Consider the following 25,129-nt stretch of genomic DNA (forward strand, 5'->3'; position numbering starts at 1 on the left):
TGATTTTCCAGCCAAGTAGAAACAGCAACTGTATTACAGGGTAGTATTATGTGAGTGGCTTAAAATCTGGTTTTAGCCTCTATAATAAGTAGTTAAGACAGCATTTTGAACTTTCAATCATCTTGATGTGAAGGAGATGCTCTTGAAACAATTTACCTCCTGAAGAGAGAGGTCCAGAGGGGAGTATGTTTTTACTGAAATACTCTACTGAGCTGCCTTATTATGGTCCAAATCAAATGGATGAGATGTGGGGAAGCCTGCAGTTGTACTGCTGGCCATTAGCAAGAGTGTTTGTTGCTATGGGAACTACTGCTAAGAAACTGTACGGAAGGGGAAACAGAGAAAGGGGAGGGGGAACTGGAAGGACATTAAAAAAGCTATCCAGTTGTTACAGAACAAGAGACAATCTATATCTGATGCCTGTGAACCTTTTGGTCCAAAGTGGTTCATTTAAATAAATTCATGATTCCCAATTAATTCAGAAAATAAAATGTTACTGAGGGACTGTTAATTTCCATGATATTTCAGGCAAAGAACCAAAATGTTGGTGCAGTTTTCATCAGAATTTTAGCTATGCTTGACTAGGAAGTCATTACATCACATTTATCTGTTTGGATGGGGGAGACATTAACAGCCTTATGAATATTCATGCCGTCTGGTTAATTAAGTTAATTGTACTGCAGAAGTGCTTGCACTTCCAAGGACAGTTTTTTTCTCTACAATTTCTGTTTGGTACCTACATCAGTCATGCTTTACATGACCTGCAGATACTCTGTCCTTACTGAGATGCTTTTGCACTTTTGGTGGGAAGGAGGTGGTAGGAAGTTGTTTGCAACATCAGGAAAATAGATTGATATTTTGAACAGAATTACATTTTTGGAGTAATAAAATCTTCTTTGTTTCTGTAAAAACATAGATGATAGAGATGCTGGAATTGTATGGATGAAACCTTTTCACATTGAATTGAGTAGCTGGAGTGAGAACTAAAAATGTGACTTACTAATGTGTGAGGGGTGCAAGTCATGGGCATCAAAGGTTTTTAGTCTCTGAAGTAATATGATAGTGTTCAGGGGAACAATTGTTATTAGTAAATGATATCTTGAGCTTGCATAGGGAGAAAAAAGATTAGTTGGGAGTATGAATAAGGGCATTAAAACCATTATTATTGAATCACTATTTAAATCAGAAAAGCTTGTATTATAATTTTTGTATAACTTTTATAGTTTTTGCTTTGTTTATAGGCTGCATGTTTTGGGTTTGCATGTTTGTTTTGGTTTGGGTTATTTTGTCTGGCATCCTGCTTGTATAGGACTTAGTTAATGAGGCACATTATTCAGTCATTATTGGGACCAAAAATGGTGGTAGGCATGTACCAAGTGGGGTTTTTAGAGAATATGATGGTCCTTGCTCCCACAAAACTGCTTGGTCTAGTTCTTCAATTTGTGGAAGGGTGGATGTGGTACTTACGTTTTAGAGCACAGAACTTGTTTTGTCTTCCTTGGAGTAGTGAAAAGGTGGGATTTTGCCTTGTTTACTTCTGCAAATGTTAATGAGCTCCAAAGATTTAAGAGAAGGATGCAATTACTTGTGTTCATCCTGTTTAGTAGGAATGTGATTTAAGTCTCATTAGAGTCAGTTTGAAGATTGGTACCGACTTCAGCTGTGGTCATTTGGTATCTTGCTGCCATCTGCATTGATAAATTACTCCTAAATGACGATTGCAGCTTAAACTCATACCAAGCTTGATCTTCCAAACTGTGTTCCACCTTGTGCTCTTTTATTAGTTTGATCTTTAGTGAGAAGTGAAATATTTTTTTCAGAATAACAACTTCCCTGTTTCAACATACAGGAAGTAAGCGTGATTTGCCTGACTTGTAACGATCTGCTGCTTATGTGTGTGATTTCCTTTGTTTTGGAGAGATACCTGTAACAGTTGAATAGAGCTGTATAATTTTGATTGAAGGAAATATTTGAGTATTTTTGAGTTACATCTTCAGCTACCTTCACTGGCAAAGCAGAACTAGTTGGATCTGGAAGCTAAATCCCTGAAGTCATTCAAACATGAAATAGTGTTGGGCATATACTTGTAGTATTCTGTGAAGAATTGCTTTTTAGGGCAACTGTGGGGGTTTTTGTAGTTTTTGGGTATCTGTTTCCTAAATAGATGTACCTCACTTCCTTCATATAGCAGAAACTCAGAGCTCCTCTCTCTGATGTTATGGCAGTTTTCCACGAAGTCCTGAATTACTTTCAGAGGTTAAGGTGCTCTAAGGACTTTACTGGTGGTCTGTGGGATTCCCAGTTATACTACAATTTTTTATTTAGAGAAATTATTGAAAAAAAATCAGCAATACATTCCTGAATAAGAATGACATGATGCCTTTAGAGCTTTGTAATTACATACATCAGTCTTTGCAAATTCAGTATTTTTTTTCTACCACCTGCATGACATCAAAGATAGCAGAATTTGGGGATAAACAAAATTTTTCAATCTGGTATGTGATGCTTTAAAAGTGCTTATTTAAATATTGAGTGCCTGTTGTTTGAAATGTGATAGTCTTTCCCTTTCCTCTCCTTTACCCTACTTTAGAAAGACAAGTAATTCTTCCATAAAACTTAGGGCAAATTTAACATCCAGAATTGTCTGTTGCTGCTGTAGCATTTTAAATAATTCGAACGAAAATAATTTGGAAATCTGTGTGAGCTCATTTTTATATGGGAGTGTTAGGTTCTAAACTGTTCTTTTGTAATTTTTGTTCTTTTAATTAAACTATTGTTGAATTATTCATCCCGTATGAGTGATATGAAGAAGTCAGTGTTCTGCCTGCTTGGTGGCAGGCCCTACTTCTTTATTTTCTGGAGGTGAGTTCTTTTGTTCTGCTGCTTGGCAAAGTAATGACAGAAATGAGAAAAATAAATTTGAAATTTTTTAAAACTATACCCATTTAGGAAATACACGACTGTTCCTTTTTCATGATTTAAAAAATAAATTTATGTTTAAAAGTCAGCTGATGCACAGTATTTTATGTCCTAGGCATTAAAGCAGAAGGGCAAAATTTACATATATATATCTCCATGTTTCTTACCCAGGTAAAGTGCCTTGACATGTCAATCACCACCAGTCACGGGCCTTCAGAACTCTGCTTCTTTCTTTTGCAAACTGACAGCTGGTTTTCCACTCTCTCTTTCAACTCTGTGCTGACACTGCTGGGTTTTGACTTTTCCTTCTATTTGCCACCTGAATTACTCACTCCCTTGTTTCAAAATCTCTCTCCTCTCCTCTCCTCTCCTCTCCTCTCCTCTCCTCTCCTCTCCTCTCCTCTCCTCTCCTCTCCTCTCCTCTCCTCTCCTCTCCTCTCCTCTCCTCTCCTCTCCTCTCCTCTCCTCTCCTCTCCTCTCCTCTCCTCTCCTCTCCTCTCCTCTCCTCTCCTCTCCTCTCCTCTCCTCTCCTCTCCTCTCCTCTCCTCTCCTCTCCTCTCCTCTCCTCTCCTCTCCTCTCCTCTCCTCTCCTCTCCTCTCCTCTCCTCTCCTCTCCTCTCCTCTCCTCTCCTCTCCTCTCCTCTCCTCTCCTCTCCTCTCCTCTCCTCTCCTCTCCTCTCCTCGTGTCCAGGCAGTGACAATACAAGTGCTATGGATGAGTTTGGATGCACTGAATGCAAGTCACCTCTGTCAGATGTCACATCCTGCCTTCTCTGTCTTTCAGTCATTGATTTCTTATTTGTGCAGCTGATGTGCAGTAATTAATTTTATTCACTATTGCTTCTAAGAATCTAAAAAGCAGCCTGCAAGAAGCACAGCAGCTGTCTTTGACTAGATCTAGTACCATTTGGCTTGGAAAATGTACAGTTTTACACTGTCATGGGTATTATTTTACCAACTTAAAAATATTCCCTTAATACATCTTATTAGATAATCTTCTAGTTCCTTAGTACAGCACTTAGGTATATAAGAGGTGATTGTTAAGGAGATGGTTTAAAAAAACCCAAAAAGGCAAATTTTGGAAAAGTTTGTTTTTCCCGCCACTTTTGTTTTTTATGACTCTTATGAATGAATTTGCAGAGAAGATTTTATAGACCTCTGGAAGTTTCAAAGGTTGTAATTTAACACTATTCAGCATTTCTGCTGCTAACAAGACGATTTATGGGAAGCTTTATTTTTTTGAAAATGCAGTAATTAAAAATACTGTATATATTTGTTGTTGTTATTCTGCATTTCTCATGTTTTTACAGCAGGTTGTGTTCACTTTTACAGGTACTACAAATATTTTGGCCCACACACTCTATGGTATTAAACATGCAGTGACTGCAACATTGCACATTGTAATGGGTAAATATTTTTACATTCATTACCAGATTTCAAATAATAAAGCAGCATTTAGAAGTTTGTCATAACCAGTTGCTCAGTCAGTGTAAACTATACTGTAAGGCTTTTAAACCCAAATGATTCTATCCTGGTTTTATTTCTTTTAAATACTAACAGTTTCTAGAAGAAAGCTTTATTCTTAGAAAAAAATGTATCTCTTGCCACTGGGTCTGCACAATAAATGGGTTTTGAATGTGAAAATGTAATTGTGCTAGAAAGGAGAACTAGGTTGCTAGTGAAAAACTTATATTTGTTTCTTAGGAAATAGCAAATACTTAGGCAATGTTAATATTACTCTCAAAGCAGTCTTTCTTTAGGACTTTTTTTAAATTAAAAAAAAAAGAGAGAAATGGGGAAGGTCCATCTTGAGTATCTCTTTTCTTGGTCTTGCAGTCTGCAGTGGAAGAGTCTTTGCTCTGTTTCTCAAGTAGTAATAAAAAACCCTTTACAGGCAAAATCCAAACCTGTCTCTCTTTAAAAAATCAGAGGCACTGAATCTAATGGAAAATGCCCAGGGTTTATTACAGAAATAATGTATGTCCTATCTTGAAAAGAATTATATGTTTATATTTTATAACTGTAAACATGAATATATTTAAAACCTATATTTAAGAGTTCCCATAAGTCCTCCAGTACAATGTTCAGTCATTACATATATTTGGTGAAATGGTTGCAGAGATTTATGCAAATATTAGTGATATTACATTTTCTTTGATACTAGTTGTTGAAAATGTGCATAAAGAGTCAGACTCCTTGCAGCCTTATGGAGTAGCTGAATGTTTTACCATAACTTTAACGTTTTCAAGTACCTGAAATGACTACTTTCATAGAATCTTAATTTTATCCAGATTGATTCTGGTTTCAGTTAGTAAAACTTGATTTCCTAGAGAGAGAAGAGTCTGGAGGGTTTTTTCCCCCAGCTAAAGTAGATGAAAAAGAAATGCTATGTTGTATGTCATTTGAAATACAGATGTCCTTTTTATTTTCTGTCCTCTCTATGAAATTGTAGGACACATTCAAGCAGTAGATGTGTGTACTTTCAGCACTCCAAGCAAGCTGCTGCGCTTTGGGTTCTCGGCCATGTTTGGGTTTGGGGCGAGGACTTTGGCTTTGGCTGAGAAGCACCGCTGGATGCCCTCCAGTCAGAGGAAGGACTTTGCTTTTATCAAAACACTGGCAGCTCTCAAGTATGCCAAGAGATGCTATGTTTTTCTAGTATTTCTCATTTTCTTAAGGAAAGTGCAATAATTAATGTGATAAAGAGATAGCAGTAGCTTATCTTAATTGCAGACAGTTAACTCAGATGTGATGTGGATCCCTCTTACAAGTTAAAGACGAGAGAAATTCTGTACATTCAGAATCTCCCTAAAAACATCTTAACTTCGATAAAAATCTGTCTAGCAGTCAGAATATTGGTTTACATCATAGTAAATATCAATACTTTTCTAGGCCAGAGGAATGTGAATTATCATTTCTACCTCTACAAATTCCGCAGGAAGACTGTCAGGAGAAGGACAGGTAAGTAAAACTGAGTCAAGCAATTCCAAAGCTACAAAAAAGTGTCTTTGAAGAATAAAATTTGAAAAATAAAATAAAATAAGATTCTTTACTTTGTTCAAATTTAATCAACAGGTGATATAATTTTAAAATATTTATTTTGACAACTGCAAACTTGTACACATTGTAAAGTGTTTCCTGTGGACTGTTGTAGAGGATTTTGTTACCAGGTAGTCTTCCACTCAGTATTATTGATTTGTTCAGGTCCACTAATATCTTGCTTTTTTCCTAAATTATGTGTTGCTTAAATGTGCAAAAAATGACTTTAATTTTTTACCTACATGTTTCCACCATTTTAGAAAGAAGAAAGAGAAAACGAAAAAAGGTGAGTTTCTGCTTTTAGGATTTTTTAAAAGTGAACCATGGCCAGTTAACTGGAGTAATATAAAATTACTCTGTTATATTTAGGTAGCAAGGATCAATGGCAGAAAATTCAGGGTCACTTCCTGAATGTGAGCATTATGGCAATCCCTTGTCTGTGTTCAATGGCACCAAGAGGCTTGGCACCTAATACGAGGTCAGTATGGGTTTAGAGAATTAGTCATGTCTATAAATTCTGACATCTTACCTTAAGACCTTGGCTTTTCTGAGAATATGAGCCTATGTTTAGGTAGTCTAGTCCCTCTGGGCTGGGGGAGGGAGCAGAGACTGCAGCAGACTCGATAATCCCAGGAATTGTAATCAGTTTTTGGATCAGGCAAATAAGGTCAAGCAGTCTAACTAGAATTATGAGTGGATAATTGCTGTGATTAAATTAGTTGGCAAGTCTGACTTAAGTAGTAGTCATCGAGCAGTCATCTGTCATAGGGTTTGGCTTTATGGGGAAACTTCACCCTTGGACTTTATTTTATTTTTTCAAATATAAAAGTGGCCCTTGTCTTCTGCTCTACAGCCAGCAAAAATAAAATACAAGTCTTTCTCATGTTATTAAGGACTAAAAGTCACACTTATCTTTTTTTATTGTTATTTTTTTCTTTTGTTTTCCTCTGAACTTGAGAAATGCAGCTTCTACATGCACGGTTTGGGGAAAAAAAGGACTATGTAATGTGGTTGTTGACATTGACTCATTTTGCCTTTAGCTCCTTGTTGAGAGCCTTCTTTGTGGTGACCACAAGAGGTCTTAGGTGATAAATATATGTACTTGTTGTATCCAGTTGGCAATTAAGCAGAATAGCAAGCACAAACTTTGTAGTTGTATGCAAAATACAAAATGCTCCCTCAAAGAAGAATGCAGAGACTTGTGTGTGTGCATGAATGCGCACCAAAAACCCCCAACACTCAGGGAAGTTTATGGAATGAGTCTCTTTTGTTTCATTAGATTGTCACTAGGTAAAATTAGAGAAGAATTTGATGAGGTATTTTTCTTCAAAATTACTGGCTTCTCTTGTAGAATTTGACTTCGTGGATACAATGTAGAACCAAATTATTTATGATTAAACTCTTAATGAGAAGTTTTCTTTGCTACCAGGGTCCTGCTAATCTCATACTCCTCAAGATAGTGCTCTGATGCTGTCCTGTCTTAGGAACTTTGTTCTGCATTTAGTGTTTTTATATTCCAGTCAGTTGGAAAATTCTGATGAGAATTTTAGCTTTGCTTTCTCTTTCCATCTGTTCTGCCCCATTTCTCAGTGACAGAGAATTTTGTGACAACTCCATGCAACTATCGCAGGTGTGAACGAGCCGTTTCTCTCCCGGTGTAGCTGCTCAGTGGATCTCCCTATTTTTTTTAGTATAAGAACACCCTTTGTTCTTTAATCTCTTTTTAAAAGATAATCTTAAAGTGTGGTCAGCTAGTAGTGTAGGAAGGGTAGACTCCTCAAACAGGAGCTTCCTTTGTCATAGTGAATTGACTGTAAGTCTTTTCAATATGGGAAACAAAAATGTTGCACTGATTGTTAGAGATTCGAGACCCACTATGGAAGGAACTCATCTAGGTTTCTTCTCTCTCTTGTTTCCCCAAGAGGTTTCTGCCATATGAAGACATTTGAAGTAGGATGCAAGCTTTGGCTGCTGCCTGCAACACAAGTTACACTGGTCTAAATTTGCAGAAACATGTCCAGATACATTTAACTGTCTGTACTATGGGAGCCCTGTGGGATGTGTTTTTCACAGCATAGGTGTTGTGCTTCACTGCAGATGGGGCTTCCTTGAGAATTAATGAGAATTCTTTGTCATTCCTGAAGATGAAAGGCCCTAGTGCTGAATGCCTAATAGTCTGCTGTGCCCTTTCATTGAAACAAATAAGATAAGGAGGCAACTTTTTAAATGTCACCATCCCTCTTTTCTGAATCAGCAAAGTACTGCTGTGCCAGGTGACTTGCTCAATGTTTATGTAACAATTATCCTCCCAGACAGTGCTGTTATCATAGTCTGAGAACATTCCTGATGCAGCTGCTCAGTAGCTATCTGAACTATTACTACCAGTGCTGGTAGGCTGGAGGTAATTTTTTTAAACACTCTTGAGATGTTTTCCAAACATATATGCTGAATAAGTAAATAAATATATGTATGCATATATGTGCAGGAGACAGGAAATAGACCATCTCTCTCCAGAAGGCAGTCTCAGCAGGGATTGCCATGTTCACCAGATACTCTTGTTGAACACTGATTTGTCTCTATAACTCAAATGGGACTTAGGCATGGTTGCATGGATGTTCCAGTTGTTAGCTTCTGTGTCCAGGTACTTTCCATTAAGGAATGTGGGAATTGACGCTGGCTCACTGTCTGACCCCAGTTCTCAAAGATGCTAAAATACCCATGGTGACCAGATACTGAGAACCACTGAGCATCTGCACTGTGGGGGCTCTTCGTGTTTAATCTCCAGTACACGACTGTTTTATCTCACACAAAATTCTTAGTCCTTAACTTTCATTTTGTTCTGTGAAATGTATAAATAGAACTGTACGAAGAACTGCTAAGAGAGCCTGAGCAGTGGCACAGTTGAAGATGGCACCCTTTGTTAGGGCAGCGTGGGTGTTGGTGGAGGGGGTGGGCAACCCATCTGCACTGCGTCTGTGCTGGGGGGGCTTCCATGCACCATGGCAATGTCTTCTGGGTACAGCTCTGCCTCACAGCACTTCTGGTAGTTGTTATACTTTGCTGCAGAGAAGAGTAAAAATAGAAATTTGTGATCCCTGATGTTTAAAAGCCATCTGTTAAGTAGAAAAGCAAAGTTTTCTTGGATTATATGTATTGTGTTCAAGAAATGATGGATATTGATAAAGGACTACAGTTTATTATTACAGTGTATGTTATAAATATATCAATGCTAAATTACTTCATTGGATAATTTATATTGATCCATGCAGTGGGGGTCAGCAAAAGGATTTGAAATACCATTGAGACTATTCTATTAATTTACTCTTGTAGGCTTTTAAAAGTTTTTCTTTCTAATCTAGGCTATTGAAGAGCCTGTTATACTTCCAAATTAATGAATTATCTCTTTGGTTTGCTTTTCAGGTTGAATAATGGGAGCATGGCTCTTATTGTTGTACAAAATACTTCTCGAACAGAGTTTATAAAGCATCTGAAAAGATACACCAGTGTAGAAAATCAGGTACCGTTAATTTCTTTCTGGTGATTATAAAAAGAACAGTTAATCGTGAAAGTAGACAAGCTGCAAGAGTTAATGTTAGCATCCTCATAAGGAGACTTAGCTTCCTGTCAGAATACATTAGCCCCTTTTTATCTGATTTTTTTTTTTCTTTTTTTAAATCACTAGACTAATACAGATTAGCCTATTTCAGTCCATCTGTTGTGGTTTAAATTGTGTTTGTGTTGTACCATAGTTTTATGGGTGTAAAGCCCTTTCACCACAATAAGGAAACGCATGCTGGCTGAATTTTGTGTAGTACAGAGATCAAGAATGCGCAACTGGGGCAGCATCATGTAACTTTGTCAGAAATTGGTAAAGTTGCTAATTTCAGCAGGTCACAGCATGCTGTGCTGGTGGCAGTAGGTTGTGAGCATTGATTTTTAGCAGGGATGCATTCCATCTAGTTATGAATGTTTGCAGAACTGCTTTTCTAAATTGTAGTCATTATTCTGTCTTGGAAGAGAAAAATGAAGCATTCAAACACAGACCTTATTGCTGTCTAAAGACCCACTGCATGGCCCAAGGACACTGGTACTCATTCAAATGTTCTGGGATTGTGTGAAATCATTTTATCAGGAAGGTTTGGGTTTGAATTCATCTCCAGTCAGGGAGTTTGGGGGAGAGATGGGTGACAATTCCAGGTGACAGCACTAATGGCTGAATTGAGGAAATAGTTTAAACTTTCCAGTTATGCTTTTGGAAGAAGGCCTTGCTTTTCTGTCTGCCTTTGTAGTTACAAATCAGACAAGGAGATGTGGGCTGTTCTTTAAGCTTAAGACAACCATTTACTAGAATTCTAAGTAGCCTGGTTTTGGACAAGCTTACTGGTAATGATGAACAGAGCACAGGAAAAAATCTGCTTGGACTTTCACATATTTGATATGTGCAAAATATACCCCCTTACCTGCAGATTGATCGAGTCCAATATGGGAATACAAATGGAACACTACTGTTTTTTTTTCTGAGGCACTATTTAGGAAAAAACACCACGTTAGTCTGTAAATGCTAGCTGGAATATATAATGGCTCATGTGGTCAAAGCTTGAGTTAAATGTTCCCACTTAGAACAAAAAAAAAAAAGCCAGTTTTTAAATTTCAAGTAACCCGTTTTGTTCTAAGCTGCCACCTATATCTTTCATCTTCATTTAATGTCTATCTGTGTTTGGTTTAGTTCAATTTTCCCTTTGTTGAGACCTACACAGTTCAAGAAGTAAAAGTACAACCAAGGCTTAAAAGTGGACCTGATGCCAAGGAAAATACGCGTCTGAATGCTGCCTCTGCAGAAGGAAATTACCCTTGGAATATAGATGGAGACTTAATGAAAGAAGCATCAGAAGTTCACATTCGGTAAGGTCAAATATCCCATTTAAGGACCATATACCCATAACAGAGTAGTGCTGCAATCTTAGATGTGTTACATCTCTGTAGAGCACAGATGGCACCAAAGTTAGGTGTTCTTAATGCTCCTACAATAGAGCTGCTGTGCACTGCAGGGTCTGGCCCTTCTGCCGTTGTTTGAGCCTCTGCCTGGTTGCCTTGTGCTCAGCTTTGGAAAGGTTTGTTATAACTCACATGGCCTTTCCATCCTGGTCCTCCATCAGCTTCCACTCCAGTTTTCTTTCTTGTTACTTTACTGCTTCTTCTTTCCTGTTACTTTACCCTTTCAATTCTTGGAGGAGAACAGATGTATATAATGTGTCTCCATAAGGAGCTCCTTTTGGGACAGGGATTGCTACTTGGAAAAGCAGCATGTGTAAGGTTAAGAAAAACATGTAGTTCTTCAACTGAGGAAAACTTAATGCTGCTTGAGAATAGTCTCTGTAGTCTCCAGCATCTAAGAACGAGACTACAAATACATAGGAAATGGGAGGATTACCCGTGGAATTAAGGGGGCAGTGGCTCATTTTTCTGCAATGCACACAGGGTTAGCTGAAGGCACACAGCTCAGAGTAAGTCTGGTATGTGAAATAAAAGGTAGATCATGTTGTAGGATACATAATATATTCTTCTAAAGATGATCCTATAAGAATTGCCAAAATGTAATTCACTCTGATTTAGTTCCATATAAAAGCTCATACATATTTGTTCTCCTCCCCAACCTCAAAGAGCAGCACACCCATTGCAAAAGTTGATGAAGTTTGATTGATAAAGTTTGACTTCCTTGCTTCACAGGGTGCATCCTCAACTTATTGATCTCTATGGAGTGAACACTGATGACCTGGAGAGTTCCCAAGCAACGTGCAACTGCATATAGAAGGGACACACTGGAAATTCTGTAATAAAGAATCCTATTCTCACCTCTATGCACAGCCTTCCAGTGTGCTGGACTTGTACTGATGTCAGTTGTAGCAGAAGCTTGACTGGGATGTTTGTTCAAGTTCTGGGTTTAAATTCTTATTAAATGATATATTTTTATTGGGTTGTATTTAACTGTATAGGAGCTGTTAGGCTTTAACAAAATTGATTATATTGGTCTCTTACAAATTTGGGATTAGAGAAGTGTCCATCAGAATAGAAAAAAGTTTGGTTTTCATTATAGTCTAGATTTTTTTAGAATGAGATACTTCTAAGTCTGCTGCTGCTATCCACGTTGTCAGGTAACTCAGTTCAGAACAGGGAAGAACCATACCTCTACTCACCAGCTCTAGTTGAAGAGTGGTGGCAAAATAAAAATTAATTTATTTTGCATTTATTTTTTTAATCAAGTACTTCTAGTTACAATTTTTAATATTGCCTTAATACTTGTGCTCTCAAAATGTTTCTAGTCAAATAATCTAAGAGAATATGCTGATGTCTTATACAGCTTTCCTTTGTTAAAATGTATTTTAAAAACTGCTCTTCGTATAAAATTAATATTTTCTTTATCTTAGAACTGAAATGTTATTCAGCATAGTTTTTGTTGTTGCTGAGACTAAAGTTATGATAAATAATTTGGAGTTGACTTAAGTTTTTATAATTTCCCTATAGGGTATAAACACAATTTTTGAGTGTTTGTTTTTTTTGGTAACTTACTTAATATCGAATACAATAATTTCAGAGGACAGCAAATTAAGACTATATTTTTCTGGGAACTGGCTTCCTTTGAGTTGAAAAGTAGCAGAGTGTGTTTTTCAGTCTGCAGGACCATGGATAATGAATGTTCTCCTGGTCACTGATCTAGGAATCGTTCAGAAGGCAGAGCACAAATAATGGTGTGAAAGCTGAATTTTTTCAGGGCAAGAATGAGTTGTTTCAGGTGCTTTCTTCAGGAAGCAGTCAAGGGTAATGTGAAATCCAGTCCTTGTATGATGGTGCTAAGTCAAGGGCTTAAACCTTTACAAGACATCTATAGCTACTGTGATTTTAAATACTTTTTGTGAAAAATTCTCATCTGTGATAAATACACAGGACAAAGTACTGCACCTTAAGTACTGCAGATGAAGATTTGGCTCCTAGACCCAAACTGTTACCTGTTGTCAAAGTCACAGGGACCAGTCTCCAGTTAAAATTCATACTCTATCCCATCAAATATTTTTAACATGCTAAGGCAATTCAAACTAAGCTTCTTAAAGCTGTCTAAAAAGGCATTCCAGCACCATTTAGTAGATTTAAATGTTATTTATTAAATGAAATTTAACAAAATAATTGAACTTGGAGAACAAACAGCATTCATGTTAACTTGTTTGGGTTTTTAATAAAATGTAATCGAATAATACTTTATAATCTTGCCACCATCAGGACATTGTACATTCATTTTTTGTCGACCTGGTTTATAAAAGCTTCATAATTTTGCTTCATATCCTAAGAACAGGTAGCCAACATTTACATGTTAACAATCAGATCTGAATAGAAAGTGTACAATTTCCAAGGCATCATGATCACATGTACTGACTTATGTAAACTATTTCAAAGATAAATAAAATGCTTTGGTTTCACTTCCTTGCACTGCTTGTACTCAAAAGAACGTGAATGCTTCTTCCAGTGTTTGAGGTATATTTTTCACAGTATGCTGTAATGTCAAACTAATTTCTGTTCAAAGGTTTTTTGGTTAAAGTGCAAAAATTCACTAAAGCCATGTGGAAGGTAAGCATTTTTTGGTACAGTTTCATAGACTTGCAAGAAAGTATTTCATTCTTGACATACTTTATTTTGACTTTTAAAAAAAATATATGCACATTCATTTGTCCTTGCACTGTAGCTATTAGAGGAAAACATACTTTGGAGTGATCCACATCTTTGGCATCAAATGAAGTGAAAGGAAGTTACAAAATGGTCCCAAATACCTTTGGAATCTGTGGGCAACATGGCTTTTATGGCACCAAGCACTCTCTTAGCAGAAGCGCTTGCTGAAGGCACTCTCGTGGGTTTGAGTTTCAGGCTAATTCCCAGAGGGTGGTGCAGCTTCAAAGCATTTGTACAGATGACATTCCTTTCTCTGTGCAGTTCAGAAAGACATCCAAGGCCTGGCCTCAGGGCCATACTCTGTCCTTCTGCTGCAAGAGATTCAGTTCTTGAAGAAGGTGTACATTCTCCAGCTCTTCTGGGGAGCAAAGGAAGGTTTTTTTCCCTGGCTTGTGCTGTTTCACCAAAGCTAGGTGGCAGTGCAAACTTAGCTAGCTGAAGAAGCTTCCTGGAGTAGCAGAGCAGTGGTTTGATCCATGTTTCTGTTCAGTCATTTGCCTTTCCACTGAGTGGCTGCTGAGGGTGCCTGTTTGGATGGTATTTATCTGACACCTTCCCAGGAACCCAAGCTGGCTCTCCAAGTGACTTCCTTATTAAGTACTTTCAGGTAAAGGGTGGCACAGCTAAAGGCAAAATTTGGCCCATTGCAGTTGGAGTCTTTTGGGTATGTGTCTCTGTTTTGTCAGCTGAAGCCTGTCTCTTTTTTCAGGTTCTGGAAGAATGCCAGCACTAAATACTATTATAAGTACTATAGAAAAATCTTCAAATAAATAAAAATAAATACTTGCTTTAAAAAAAACCCACATAGAAATAATTCACTGGAGAAGTCCCAAGCCTTATGGCAGCACGATCTGAGGAAAGGATGGAACAAGTAATTCTGTCATGCTTCCAAGTACCATGTTAAAGATGGCTACAGATTATGATCTCCAATATGTTAATCTTTCTACAGCTGCATCTCCAGGCTACCCCACACAATTCCCTGCTCTGAATCCACCTTTGGCTTTCCTGGTTCTGTCGTGCCTGGGTGTCTGAGTCTTCAGTGATGTGGCTGTGCCTGTGAAGCCAAAGCTTACATGGTGACCTGCAGAAGCCCAGAGCTTCTGAGAACCATTTTCTATGTCTGTGCATTCTGCTTACAGTCCTGCTGGTTTAAGCTAATCTAACCTTGGTAAAATGCCAAAGCAAGATGAGAGAGGATTTCTTCTTGAACGCCTGCTCAAAATATTATTGAAACTTTAAAATTAATAGAATAACTCATGCTAATGTGCTTGAGATCATACTTTCCAGGATTGGCCAAAAATTTTTACTTTCTTTCTGGTAAGTAATTCTTCTCTTTATCTTTAGTGTTCTTCTGTCTGTTTGAAACCAGATCTATATATATGGCATTTCAAATATTACTGTGAGACCTCAGAACAGACTGGTTTACTATTTTGATATTAGAACAACAGTACTGTAAGGTGTATCCTCCACACAGTTCAAGGAAATAAAGCATGTTTTGTAAGAGCAAGTGAGCTCAAGGCCTAGATTGTTTCTCCTGTGAATTAACCTGAATTTTAATTTCTTCATTTTAAAATCAAACATTTATTTGGCTTCTTAGTCATTTTTGTTCCCACTTTTAAAACTCCAGCTGTCTCTTCTGTTCGTGTCTTGAGGGACTGGTTTGTATTTCCTTTTGAAAAAGCCAATCTGAAATACATAATTTGTCATAATCTGTTGTCAGCAAATCTTTGTTATCAAATCAAAACCATATAAAAGAATAATTAAAACAAAAATGCATATATGTGGCATTTATGAAGTATGGTATTTATCAGTGCTTTGTCATACCAAGTAATCAAGTGTTACTCATCCATCAAAAAAGCAGGTTTGCTTTTTCTTCTGTTACTTTTTGGGAGGCTAATGCTCTCCTGCATGGAGTAAAGACTTAGGCTTGTGAACTTTAACAGTCCACAGAATTCAGTACTTTTGAAAATGTGAAATGGTAATAAAACTTTCCTGTTCAATTTATTTCATTTCTACATGTCCATGTAAAAATGATGGATAGAGAAAGTCTCCATGTAGGTAAAGAAGTTAACAATCTCTTAATCACTTGTCAGAGGAGCTGCATTCTTATTAGTTTTCTCTTTTACTTATGCACAGAATTTTTTTAGTATTTATGTTGCAGTTTGAAATCTTAAACATTTTATACTGGTATGAAACCATGTTTTAAACTACCAGTCATCATGTGTCAAGTGACATTAAATGTGGAGCACCATCCCACAAAAATGATCCATTTGATATCATTAAATTACATAAATCATTTGCAAACATGAGATGCCACATAAAACATTGTAAAGGGACTGTGATATTGAGTAATAGAAAATGTAGAATATGCAGAAGATGAAATGAAAAAAACCCAGAGAAATACTTTTTAAAAACCCCAAGTTACAAGAGGAATTTCTTTCTTTAGAAAAGACAGATCATAATTAAACGTTATTTATTATTTAACCTGCTTTAACCCAGATCCAAAAATCCTTCAATAGTGTGAATTCCTGACTTGAGAGCAACTAAGAAATACTGAAAACCTACCTTCCATAATATAAATGAAAGAACCAAAAACAAGGTAACACCAACTATCAAGCCTAGGGTAATAATTAGCAAAGTAACATGGTATTTTGGCTTTTGGTGGTGCACTCCTTCCAGATAGACCTGAAAAACAGAAAATAAGCTTAGTGTTAACTGTTGGGCTTTTTTCCCGTAAAAGATAGTAAAAAACCTATGAAAATTAATTAAATTTTCATGTAATTAACACTCTAGTCATTGCCTGTGTATAGGTATGTATAGGATTCTACAATTTTAATCGCTGTTGGTTTTTCTACTTCAACATGTTTATCACAAATTCGTAAGAGAATTCTTACATATGCAGCTTGCTTGTCCTTATGTAGTTCAATAACTTTTGCATTTTTTTCTGGCCAGGCTCTTGCTCTCACTTCAAACTTCAATACTGATGCATCATCCTGATTAAAAAAAAAAAAAAATTCTATCTTTTAAAAAATAATTTAAACACATTGATTCTTGCCCAGCAAAAATGGTAACACAGCTGCTGCCATAACCACAATTTCACACAAACACACAATGGTGCCTTTTTCTGAGCACAAAACAAATTAGTTCCAGAAGCTGGAATGAAGCCAGGTTGGATTTTACTTAAGTCCACATCCACACTGCTTTTCTTAGAAAAATACAATTATGAGTTGAAATTAAATCCCCATCCTATATAACCCAGCCAGAATAGGGAAAGCAATGCACACCATAATGTGACAAACTAAAATACATATTTTTGTTTTTCATACATCACCTTAAGCCTTAGCATTGGCAACATAAAATAGGTTAAAACCTAAAAGATTTAGATTTAATCATGTTTGAATCATGTTTCACTGTTAGAAAACAAATACTAACACCTAGAATTTATATGCAGGGAATACTGCAAATATGCCTTGAAATATTCCCCTCAAGTATGAAAAATTCATGTGTTACCATTTCTAAAAGTAAAGGAGTAGCCTCCAGATGCAACTGAACAGTCGCTTCTTTTCCACTTTCCATGTTTCCCAGCTTGCAGTGTATTTGTAAGCACAGGCTGTCGTTCTTCATGCAGTACTGTACAAGGGAGGGAAAGACTAAAACTTAATTAACTTTAGTGCTAAGATTATAAAGACAATCAGGAACTGACCAAAACAAAAAGATTCATGTTTATTATTGAAAACTCAGGGTATAACTCGAGGTTGTCATCCATCCCTGTCATTCCTGTGGTGTTAAAGGCACAGTAACAAGAGACCAGCCTAGTTGTTATACAAAACAAATAATTTTTCTCAAAAATTCGATTATTTTAAGACTGGAAAAGAACAAGCGTCATAATTTGTTTGTATGTTTAAGGTTTATTTTTACACATTTATTTCAAATTAGCTTTTATCAATAATGATAAATGACTCTATGCTATCCAGTACAAACAGTGTAATTGGTTGATCCTTACATTTGTACACTGACAACTAGCACACTTCACAGAGCTTTGGAGAAGACAAAACCACAAGGCTGTACATGATTATGTTTATTAAATCTTTATCATTATTCTTTATCCAAGGCTACCATGCTGATGTACTGATTGGATATTCTAGTGCAAGGTATATCTCAATCATTGTCTGATATTCCCTGTAATGCACTTACTTAAAAGTCCCCAATTAACATATTTAAAAAATGGGTGGTTTTGGTTTTTTTCTTGGGTTTGGGGTTTTTTTGTTGGTTTTTTGTTTTAGTTTTTGTTCTTGTTTTTTTTTAAAGATGACAGATTAAACAACATTGTACTTTATCAAAGACAAGGTGCAGGAAACAGATCTCTATGAGGACAAACCCTCAGCAATGCAATGCTAAAACAGCAGTTCTGGTTTGGACTTTGTAGTCAAGGGTCTGATCTCCAGCAAGGTCTGTGAGCAGGAACAGAGGGATGAGCTGGAGCAGGCCAGGCATGTATGGTACTCTCCCAGCCTCCCAAATATTTTTAATAGCTTCCCAGCCAAAAATGGTTTCCATATATTTTGTAATTCTTATTGACTTCCAGTGCCATTAACTTGTATAGTCTTCCTTGGAATTCAGTTATTTCTAACATTCATAACACCTGTCAGGAAGAACTTCCACCACAAGTACTCTTTTGGGGTTTTTTTACCTAGCTCCTGTTAGTTATATTTGATAGCACTGTTTTGATGTGGAAAAGACAATCAATATTTGATCTGCATACTTCATGTAATTAAAATAAAGCCTGTTTTTCCCTGATGCATCATTTTCTATTTGTTACTGAATTTCCTCTGCCATTCTGTTTGCCCACTCACTCAGTTCCATACCCCTTTGGCAGCTCTTTGTAGGTGCCTGCCATCCACCCTGACTTCAGCAATGTGTCATTAATAAACTTTCTCAGCTCAGTTCTCACCCCATTCACTGAAGTCACTTATGACTACCCTGAACTTATCACAGGTCTCACCACACATCCTTGGAAGATGGCTCTGGTGACCTTATTATATAAGATACACTCTAGTAGAAGGCTCATTCATACAGTCATTTCCCACTGATGCCAAAAGACAGACCTTACCATGTGCCTCTTAGTAGGCTTTGAAAAGAAAGTGATGACATCCTTTAATATGTTTTCATTATTTTCTGCTGTGTTACAGTTTCTGGGATATTTATTATAGGAGCAGTGTCCAGCTGTTGTCTGGAAATAAATATAATGTCATTATTAGAATTTAAGTATCAGATTAAAATCAGAATAAAGATTTCTGAAAGGTTAAAAAAAATGTAAATTTTATTTCCAGAATTCTGAAACACTTGGGGCTGAAGATGATCCTATCCTTGTTCACTCTGCTTCACCATGGCTAGCAAATCACAGACTAAGTACCTAGCTGACTTTGTTCTGCTTCTCTTTTTCACAGAGTTATACAGCTAGTAATACATTAAGTAACCTTTGCTTACCTTGATATCCAGTGGGTTGAATAATTTGGAGTCCCTGGGTGGAAAAGCATTCGGTATCATTATCTCTAAGCTGGTGTTTGGAGACATGCTTGGTCCTGCACTGATAACCTTGTGGGGAAGAGGTAGAGTTACACAGTTAAAGCTTCAACAGTACCTATTCAACAAACAAAAATATACATCTATAAATACATAAAACTTCACAGAATGGGGTAGCAGCTGGTCTGTTATGCTGTCATGAAAGTGGATTGTGCTAGGAGTGTTAACATTTTGCTCATTCATTCTGTGGGCTTACTGCACCCTTCACTCCTCCAAAGCTGATGAGTAAGAAGTGCTAATCTGTGATGAGTACCTGAGGTCATACAGACTGCCTGCCAGGGAGTATGCAAAAGGAACTAGGAGAGATCTATGTCCAAACTCCTGCTTTTAATCCACTGGAGACAAATTTGATGCTATAGATACTCTTATAAGAAGCTCCTAATTCGTTTTTCTTACCATAATTCCTTTCAAATTGTTTCTGAAAGGAAAAAGGGGCAAGTCAGGACTGCTCTACCACTTTCAATCCTGCTTGTGTTAAGAATTTTTTCTCTGATGATTCAGTGGAAGATTTTCCAGGCCAAAAAATGTGTTCTAAGAGGGATTAACAGCAACTTCCCATCACTAATGCACAAAAGTAACTCATGGTGCCCTTGTACTCTTAAAAGTTTCCTTACTGACTGTCTAGACTGTCATTAGATACACTAAACATTAACCCTCAAAACAAGGATGACGGGGTTTACAAAGGAAAACTCTTACATGGAAAGTGAAGTTGATATTTTCCTTCATACATGTAACTGGTGAATCTTTCCCTTCTGCTCCATAAAGAAATGAGGTTGGTGACACAAACCTACAGCAATTTAGAAATTGTTAATAAACAGAATTGCTATATATCATTAGCATAACTTTCTGCTCCATGCTGCCTCCAGTAAGATTAGTTGTAAGAAAATACCCAAGTTTGCTTTTAAGTAAATCTAGGAACACAGGGTAGACATCATCTGCCTTTGGAATAGAAACCCTCCACATTTTTATTCTTTCCTCTCAAAAAGGCAGATGAATCACAAAAAGTCATAATCCTCACCCAAAACTACGCTCCATGAATGTCCCACAAGAAAACCAGAGTATGGTTCATGTTAAGCAAGGAATCTGAGGATCTGCTATGCTCTTATTAAATACATCTTTCTATAAAAAATATTCCACTTTTTTAAAAACATTAGTCTGTTAAGGAACAAATCTGAAGCACCATAGATACCAATGGTCTCATCTTACAATAGGGGAAACAAACTCTTACAAGTGTCTGGGTCACAGTGCAGGATAGCTGAGCTGAGCAGTCCCAGGATTTTGTCAGCTATGTCACACTTCTGCTTAAAAACTTTGTGAATTTAGAATAGTAACAAGACAACAGTTGTACGGACGTGTAGGTATACCAACAGGTGACTTACCCATGAGTATTTAACTCAATCTCATATTTTAGAGGTATAGGTAAAGTCAGCATGTTATCCAGCAACATGTTCCCATCTTCATTTTTACTACAAAAATGCAAAGTGAGAAAAATCTGTATTGAAGGTATCATCATATGCTATGCACTCTTTCTGTAAACAAATGCTAAACAGACCTTTCAGCTTATTAAAATAAAAATATTTAATTCGTAACTACATGTCAGGCACTAAAGCCCCCCACATTTTTTACAGGCAGAAACCTGCTCATTATTTAAATATCTATCACCTATTTTTCTTGGTAATTTCTCTGTCTCTACAGATTTGCAACCAATGTACTTTCTTGCAATCATGCTTTGCTAAGCCTTTCCAGTGTTCCTTTATTTGTTTTCCAAAGCTAGTAGTATTTCTCATTCATTCAATTTTTATTAGACTTTACCAGGTAGCATTAATGATGATGTTGAGGTCCTCCTCTGCTCTGGTTAACGAGCTTGCATCCAAGAGGAAACTATAATCCAGCTGTAGAACAAATAAAATTTTCCTTATATTAAATGATAGTGCACCTTGACACAGTTTCAGTTCAAGTATCTTATTAAACTCATTTAGAATTTCCTGCCCTAAAAAATTCAGAACTAAGAAAATACTTGCTTTTTGTGTCTTCTACTCCCTTTCTATTGACCTAACACATATGTCCATAGCATTAGTCAGCTCACTTGTCTAGAAGCCAAGCACAATCAGTCGATGCATCTTGCAAACATTGTTGTCCCTTAAGGAATTATTGCAGGGAGTGTTTAAGCAACTCATTTTAAAAGGAACAGGAGAGATACAGATACCAACATGGTAAAAGATGTTAGTTTGGAATGACGAAGAGATTCAGAAAAAAAGGGGTTTTTCCCCCATGAAAATCCTCATAACGTATTCAGGGTTTTTTTAATCTAGGAACTTCATTTATAGCTTACCTTTGAGTCGTGATCTACATATAAATAGCCAACACTGCACTCAAGTGTCACTGCATTAATTTCTTTATCGAATACTGCACAGTGTATCTGTTTTTCTTCCTAAAATAAAGGACAAATTACTAATGATTAAAAGAAAAAAGGTTTTTTTTCCGGACATTTCAATTTACATGTACACACTAAAATTGGGTGCTTTGTATTTTCCTGAACCAGGTGTTATTTCACTGATGCCAATATCCAGGACACCCATCACCACTTTAACATAACAGATTATATTGATTATTGTATCAGTTACTTCATCTGCTTCTTGCTTTTACCGAACCTAAGGCACATGCAGCAGATCTCAACCCACCCACATGAAAAGCCAACCTCACAAAGGTGGACCTGGGGGATTGTTTTACAAGGCAAACAGTTATTTTTAAAAGGCAGAAATAGAGCCCAATTAGGTTTATGACTTTTTATAAGCCTGTGTATTTGGGAAAAAGCAGATTCCATGAGATCTTTGTGATCACTGAAAACATGATCATCAGCCAAAAACCAGCCGTAACACCCTGAAATAATTTTAAAACATTTTTTAAAATTATTTTAGTTGTTACTGAAATTATGGAAGTCACCTGTATTGATTAAATTGCACTTGATTTAGGTAGCTAGAAGTCTAAGAACTTAAAAACTGGTGTTTTGGCAGCTTTTGATGAAGGGATGTAGGTTCAGTAGCTGAAGAAACTCAACAATTCATAAATATAATTTGAAAAATGCCTGGCTGAAAAAGAAAAATATCAAAGGATTACTGTTTGAGAGATTTTTTCCTTACCAATTCTAAAACTCGAATGTAATAAAGACCTTTAGGGATCTGAATGTGAAGGACAGTTTCATACGCATCATCTCCAACATTAAGCAGAGAAATGTTCAACAATAAAGTCTTCACACTTCCAACACCAAGGTATGTTTTCTTATCATGAGGCCTATAAAAATAATTACCATAATATAAATGGAAAGTAATTCTAGACGTAGCCTGTATGCAAAGCTTTTCCCCCACTGCTCTTTTAGGTAATTTCAGTTGGTTCAGACAAAGCCCAGCTGGAGATGTAAGGGGAAGGTTTTACTCAATTCTGTAACCAAGGTACAATACTAGTTATATGATGGTCAACTGCAGCACTGCACCTCTAAAAGCTTGACCTGCTTAATGAAAGGGCAAGAAAATTGTCATCAGTCAGTTGGGCTTTTGGCCTTTACGAGATCAGTCCTTTCCTTTACAGGCCAGAATAGCAATGTACCACTGCTACAGTATTTTCACACATTATTTCAACATTCACTCTTTGCACTCCAGATCTGGAGCTAATATGAAAAGGGGCATAGTAAACATGCCTATTTTATGATCTATGTAATGTTCTATAATCATGTTACAAGTACAGACACCCTATCAGGGGCTAAAAGTAAACTTCAGCTTGACATTAAAGTTTAATTAAGACTTGTAGAAAGGGTGCCTAGAAATAGACATTTATCAGATATTCTGGCTCGAAACCAAAGCATTAGTCACTGAACACCTTTGGGAAAGAAGCTGGCACTTATAAAAGCAACAGAAGGCAAAAGCACTGCCTAAGCAGATAGGTTCCAAGACAAAAGCAAATTAAAGAAAAACACAATGTTAACATTTCGGTAGCTTGTCAACTTTAGGTTAAATTTGAATGTTGTTTTACTACTTATATACCCACCAGTCACTCCTCTTACATGCATTAAAGCCAAGCTCATTAACAATATGCTGTCACAAAGATGCCTCCCAGCTTAACACACAAGTACACAAAAGTACCAGGTGCACATCTGGGACTACAACAAAGCTTGAACTAAAGCTTTTCCCTGGTAATCATATTTCATTCTTCATTAAAAAATGCATGATGCAGACTAGAAATTTACAGAGCAGGCCAAAATCGAAGCAATTTAAACAAAACATGATAGTGTATGCATGAAGACTTGTTACTCAGTAAATAAAGCATTGCATTGCCATCCCTATTTGATTTCATTCTTTTAAAACCAAAGGTGTTTGCTTTGCTCTTCAAGGATAATGAATGCATTCTGTCTAGACAAAATAAATTATCGCTTCACAGCTAACTAGTTTTTAATTGAGATTCCAGGGGCACAAGGTAATTAAAGGTGATACTTAACACTTTATCAAGATTAAATTTAGACTATTTATTCACACTGCAAATCTGCTACTGGTGCCTAATGTCAAGCAGGTATATTGTAATCTGTTTTCCTTTCTTAGAGCTTCAAAGTACTTAAAAAACTGCATTGCTAATGTCACAAACGAAAATTCTGCACAATCATTCTTTCGGAAAAGTTTATGAGTGTTTAAATAAAATAACCATCCAGCCTAAGAAAATGAAAGGGCTTAAGACTCGTGCAACAGGCTAGGTGTTAAAGTAGGGAGAAAAATACTCATCTTACTCTGAAATCTATGAAGATGACAAAGTTTTTGCTAAGGATTATACAGGTGTGATTAGTCTGCATTATGTGACTGTCAGCGTCTTTCGATGCCATTTTAGGTTGTTCAACCTAGTATTTTGATTTAAGTAGAAGCAACTTTAAAAGTGATGAATGACAAGAAATCCAGGTCACATGTAAAATATCTAAGTGTCTGGGATTTAAAACAGGTACAATTCCTCTTTTTGCACACCAACTACCTGTATTTTTTACTTTGAAATAAAGAAAAAGTTGTGATGATAAAATACAACTTGAAACAGTTAAATGGCTCTTCTGCTTAAGAATATGACATCTTCAGTTTTATACTGTTGATTGAGACTTTGTACAGTATCTCCAGAAAGAGCAGCAGAAATAACCAATAACTTGTCAATTTGCCAATAGTTACAATGTCTGCATATTGAGTATGCACTATGCAGTGTTATCTTAGCCCAGTTATACATGAAGTGTAGAGCACAAATTTATGTTTTTGTGAAGATGTATTTTATGAGCTGTAAAATCTTCTAATTATGCTATAACAGTTCTTCAATTATATATATTTCTGTTACATTTCCTGGAAGATTTCTGATTTAAAGATAGTCTTCAATTAAGCACAACTTTTCTTCTTGTATTTTCTTAGGGAGTCCATAGTCTACTTTTGCAAATTATTGTTATTTATTTACAGAAGAGTAAGGAATAATTAAGATAAAATCTTACTGGATCTTACTGGATAAGATAAGATAAAATCTTACTGGATCCAAAAAAATGAAACCTACGTTATACTTACTTTGGAAAAACAACTTTTCCAGAAACTCTCAAGTCAGCCGAACAATTTTCTTGGGAGCAAAATCTTGCAAAAATAAACTGTAAAAGCCAAATTAAAAAAAAGGCACTTCAGTGTCTTATGCTTCCTATAGTGAGTAACAGTATTTCCAAAGAAAGAAACCCATCACCTAGTAACTAAGGATCAGGAAGTCTCTAATAGCTCTTACTCCTAACATACAATTCAATCAGGCTATGATTTTCCATTTTCCAAACATATTCTGTGCATCCAGAGTAACAGTGAAGAGGCTTTCCAGACTCTCACAG

General features: G+C 36.5%; 2 protein-coding genes across 4 annotated transcripts in view; one reads left to right on the forward strand and one right to left on the reverse strand.

Moving 5' to 3' along the window:
- CERKL (ceramide kinase like) overlaps window positions 1-13,427 on the forward strand; it is a 52,716-nt gene extending 39,289 nt beyond the window's left edge. For all 3 annotated transcript variants that reach the window (XM_048308808.1, XM_048308809.1, XM_048308810.1), the window contains 8 exons: window positions 4,252-4,326; window positions 5,372-5,549; window positions 5,812-5,880; window positions 6,219-6,244; window positions 6,328-6,436; window positions 9,379-9,475; window positions 10,685-10,860; window positions 11,686-13,427. In XM_048308808.1, the coding sequence (XP_048164765.1) occupies window positions 4,252-4,326; window positions 5,372-5,549; window positions 5,812-5,880; window positions 6,219-6,244; window positions 6,328-6,436; window positions 9,379-9,475; window positions 10,685-10,860; window positions 11,686-11,767 (812 nt within the window). In that variant the 3' untranslated portion in view covers window positions 11,768-13,427. The remainder of the gene's footprint in view (window positions 1-4,251; window positions 4,327-5,371; window positions 5,550-5,811; window positions 5,881-6,218; window positions 6,245-6,327; window positions 6,437-9,378; window positions 9,476-10,684; window positions 10,861-11,685) is intronic.
- The window catches only part of ITGA4 (integrin subunit alpha 4), a 35,227-nt gene continuing 23,193 nt past the window's right edge, over window positions 13,096-25,129 (reverse strand). The window contains exons 17-28 of the mRNA XM_048308807.1: window positions 24,828-24,904; window positions 22,398-22,548; window positions 21,590-21,688; window positions 21,070-21,149; window positions 20,637-20,723; window positions 19,954-20,044; window positions 19,162-19,269; window positions 18,785-18,904; window positions 17,185-17,304; window positions 16,569-16,667; window positions 16,240-16,359; window positions 13,096-15,360 (exon numbers count right to left, since the gene is read on the reverse strand). Coding sequence (XP_048164764.1) covers window positions 15,268-15,360; window positions 16,240-16,359; window positions 16,569-16,667; window positions 17,185-17,304; window positions 18,785-18,904; window positions 19,162-19,269; window positions 19,954-20,044; window positions 20,637-20,723; window positions 21,070-21,149; window positions 21,590-21,688; window positions 22,398-22,548; window positions 24,828-24,904 — 1,245 coding nt within the window. The 3' untranslated portion in view covers window positions 13,096-15,267. The remainder of the gene's footprint in view (window positions 15,361-16,239; window positions 16,360-16,568; window positions 16,668-17,184; window positions 17,305-18,784; window positions 18,905-19,161; window positions 19,270-19,953; window positions 20,045-20,636; window positions 20,724-21,069; window positions 21,150-21,589; window positions 21,689-22,397; window positions 22,549-24,827; window positions 24,905-25,129) is intronic.

The sequence above is a fragment of the Corvus hawaiiensis genome, chromosome 7 (genome assembly GCF_020740725.1).
Source record: "Corvus hawaiiensis isolate bCorHaw1 chromosome 7, bCorHaw1.pri.cur, whole genome shotgun sequence".
Lineage (NCBI taxonomy): Eukaryota > Metazoa > Chordata > Aves > Passeriformes > Corvidae > Corvus > Corvus hawaiiensis.